Consider the following 3,943-nt stretch of genomic DNA (forward strand, 5'->3'; position numbering starts at 1 on the left):
GTGGTGTGTGTGTGGTGTGTGTAGTGTGTGTGGTGTGTGTGGTGTTTGTGTGGTGTGGTGTGTGTGGTGTTTGTGTGTGTAGTGTGTGTAGTGTGTGTGTGGTGTGTGTGGTGTTTATGTGTGTGGTGTGTGTGATGTGTGTGTGTGGTGTTTGTGTGTGTGGTGTGTATGGTGTTTGTGTGTGGTGTGTGTGTGGTGTGTGTATGTATGTGTGTGTTTGATGGGGAGGGCAGGGGTCTTGCAGGGTGGCTGCCCTTGTACACAAGCCCTGGCTACACCTCTCCCCACCCTCAGCTTCCCGCCAGCCCCTCATGCATGGAACACCAGGCTTCCCTTTTCTCCCAGCAGTTGTGTGGCGCTTGGGTGGGATTAATGCTGCGGGGAGCCCACAGCCACCCCATCCCACTTCAGGGAGCTGCGCCTAGGCTGAGGGGTCACCCCCTAACGCTGCCTCCTCCTCAGCCTCCTCTTCCTGCTGTGACTGGTCCCACCCTTGCCCCTGTCCCCACCCCAGGCCTTTGAAGTGGCTGAGAAGGAGCTGGGGATCCCTGCTCTCCTGGACCCCAATGACATGGTCTCCATGAGCATCCCTGACTGCCTCAGCATCATGACCTATGTATCCCAGTATTACCACCACTTCTCCAGTCCTGGCCAAGGTGAGAGGGGGCCGCAGCAGTTCATTCAGGCTGGCCTGGGGGTGGCCCTGGGGTTGTCTGATGTTTGCTACTGGTTTTCTGAGTTGCAAACAGGCAGCTGAGGAGTGTATCACTCATTTACTTATTCACCCATTGAAACATTTTTTTTTGAGACAGAGTTTTTTTTTTTTTGGGACGGAGTTTCGCTCTTGTTACCCAGGTTGGAGTGCAATGGCACGATCTCGGCTCACCGCAACCTCCGCCTCCTGGGTTCAGGCAATTCTCCTGCCTCAGCCTCCTGAGTAGCTGGGATTACAGGCACGCGCCACCATGCCCAGCTAATGTTTTGTATTTTTAGTAGAGAGGGGGTTTCACCGTGTTGACCAGGATGGTCTCGATCTCTTGACCTCGTGATCCACCCGCCTCGGCCTCCCAAATTGCTGGGATTACGGGCTTGAGCCACCGCGCCCGGCCTGAGACAGAGTTTTTTTTTTTTTTTTAACTTCCACGTCCTGGGTTCAAGTGATTCTCTTGCCTCAGCTTCCTGAGTAACTGGGATTACAGACATGAGCCACCATGCCCAGCTAATTTTGTATTCTTTTAGTAGAGATGGGATTTCTCCATGTTGGTTGGGTTGGTCTCGAACTCCCAACCTCCGGTAATCTGCCCTCCTCAGCCTCCTGAAGTGCTGGGATTACAGGCGTGAGCCACAGTGCCTGGACTTTTTTTATGAGATGGAGTTTTGCTCTTGTCCAGTCTGGAGTGCAATGGCACGATCTCGGCTCACTTGCCACCTCCTTCTCCTGGGTTCAAGTGATTCTTCTGCCTCAACCTCCCCAAGTAGCTGGGATTAGGGGCACTAGCCACCACGCCCAGCGAATTTTTGTATTTTTAGTAGAGATGGGTTTCACCCATGCTGGCCAGGCTGGTCTTGAACTCCTGACCTCAGGTGATCCACCTGCCTTGGCCTCACAAAATGCTGGGATTACAGACATGTGAGCCACTGTGCCTGGCCTGAAATATTTCTTGAGTAAAAGAGCTCTGTGCTGTGCTCTGGGGGTGCAGCTGTGAATGTAATCGCCGCCAAAGTCCTATGGGGGAGACAAACACCAAACACATCCATCAGAAAATAAGCACAATCATGTCAGAGGAGACAGCACGTTGAGTTCATCTGCCGCACAGAGTTCACCTCCCTGGCGGTACTTCCTCACTTCCTGTTTGTAGACACTTCCTTGGGTTTTACTGCAGCAGAGAAGTAAGTGGCCCTGCCTGGGGAGGCTGCTGTGTGGTCTTCCACAGGCGACTGAGAGCTGAGAGGCTGGGGAACTGGGGATCTGGGGAACAGGAGTTGTGGGGCTACAAGGTGACCTCGGTTCTGAGTGGGCATCTCAATGCAAGAACCTCCCTTGGGGGCAGCTGAGCCTCCCCTTCTGCAGAGATGAAATAGGCCCGGAGCGGAGAAAGCAAGGAGCTCAAGATCACACAGCAGAAAAACTGAACAGCTGGGTTGAGAATCCAGGTGTCCTGAATCCTATGCTGGGTTCCTGCTGCCCCTGGGTCTCAGTAGAACCTATTTCAGCCCCTGCCTCTTGCCTCTGCTCTCGGGCTAGACAGTCCTGGCCCAGCTCTTTATTTATTTTTTTTGAGACAGAGTTTCACTCTTGTTGCCCAGGCTAGAGTACAGTGGCACAATCTCAGGGTTTCACCATGTTGGCTAGGCTGGTCTTGAACTCCTGACCTCAGATGATCCGCCTGAGTTGGCCTCCCAAAGTGCTTGGATTACAGGTATGAGCCACCGCACCCAGCCATTTTTTCTTTCAATATATATATATGTGTGTGTGTATATATATGTATGTATTTGTGTGTGTGTGTGTGTGTGTATATGTTCACAAACATGTATATATATATACACACATATACATACACATACACATATATTATGTGTATACGCATAAACACACACACACACATAAACATTTTTTTTTTTTTTTGAGACAGGGTTTTACTCTGTTGCCCAGGCTGGAGTGCAGTGGCATGATCACAACTCAGTGCGTCCTCAACCTTCCTGGGTTCAGATGATCCTCCCACCTCAGCCTTCTGAGAAGCTGGGACTACTGGTACATGCCACCATGCCCAGCTAATTTTTACATTTTTTGTAGAGATGGGGTTTCACCATGTTGCCCAGGCTGGTCTTGAATTCCAGAGCTCAAGGGATCCACCCTCCTCAGCCTTCCAAAGTGTTGGTATTACAGGTGTGAGCCACCATCCCCAGCCACAAATAAATAACTTTAGAAAAAAAGCGGGTGATATGGCTCATGCCCATAATCCCAGCGCTTTGGGAGGCTGAGGTGGGTGGATTCCTGTTGAGACCAGCCTAAGCAACATAGGAAGAACCTGTCTTTACAAAAATTAAAAAAAAATAAAATTAACCAGGCATAGTGGTGGAACACCTGCAGTCTTAGCTACTTGGGAGGCTGAGGTGGGAGGTTTGCTTGAGGCCAGGAGTTCGAGGCTGCAGTGAGCTGTGATCACGCAGTCCAGCCTGGCAACAGAGTGAAACCCCCATCTCTAAACACAAAAAGTAAACAAGAAAATTTAGAACATGGCAAAAGCAGAACAATTAAAATAATACAGTATACCCCTGATGTAACACTAGGAATTAATATAATTGAACAAATAACATTATGTATATTTTAATGGAAAACAAAATGAAAGTATTTCCAGACTCCAGAGGCTTTGGTGAGAGGCAGTCCAAGGCTGGGGTTGGGAGCATGCACTCAAAATTTTCACTCTGCCATTTCCTTTTTGGGTGGCCATGGGTCAGTTATTCTAACAACTCTACCTCAGTTTCCTTTTTGCAGTGAAGATAGGAATAACACACATCTCACAGGGTTGACTTGAGTAATGGGGACAGAGTCTGGCTCTGTCGCTCAGGCCGGAGTGCTGTGGCACAATTTCAGCCCACTGCAGCCTCCGCCTCCTGGATTCAAGTGATTATTGTGCCTCACTCTCCCAAGTGCTGGGATTACAGGTGTGCACCACTACGCCTGGCTTAATTTTTGTACTTGTAGTAGAGACAGGGTTTCACTGTGTTGGACAGGGTGGTCTGGGATTTCTGACCTTAAGTGATCCACCCACCTTGGCCTCCCAAAGTGCTGGGATTACAGGTGTGAGTCACTGCACCCAGCCAAGATTAGCAATTTTTTTTTTTTTTTTTTTTTTTTTTGAGACGGAGTTTAGCTCTTGTTACCCAGGCTGGAGTGCAATGGCGCGATCTCGGCTCACCGCAACCTCCGCCTGCTGGGTTC

General features: G+C 49.9%; 1 protein-coding gene across 2 annotated transcripts in view; it reads left to right on the forward strand.

The window, feature by feature from the left end:
- MICALL1 (MICAL like 1) overlaps positions 1-3,943 on the forward strand; it is a 34,016-nt gene that overhangs the window by 5,795 nt on the left and 24,278 nt on the right. For both annotated transcript variants that reach the window (XM_032266765.1, XM_032266766.1), the window contains exon 3: positions 515-656. In XM_032266765.1, the coding sequence (XP_032122656.1) occupies positions 515-656 (142 nt within the window). The remainder of the gene's footprint in view (positions 1-514; positions 657-3,943) is intronic.

Source organism: Sapajus apella, unplaced genomic scaffold (genome assembly GCF_009761245.1).
Source record: "Sapajus apella isolate SASKATOON/1434 unplaced genomic scaffold, GSC_monkey_1.0 scaffold160, whole genome shotgun sequence".
Lineage (NCBI taxonomy): Eukaryota > Metazoa > Chordata > Mammalia > Primates > Cebidae > Sapajus > Sapajus apella.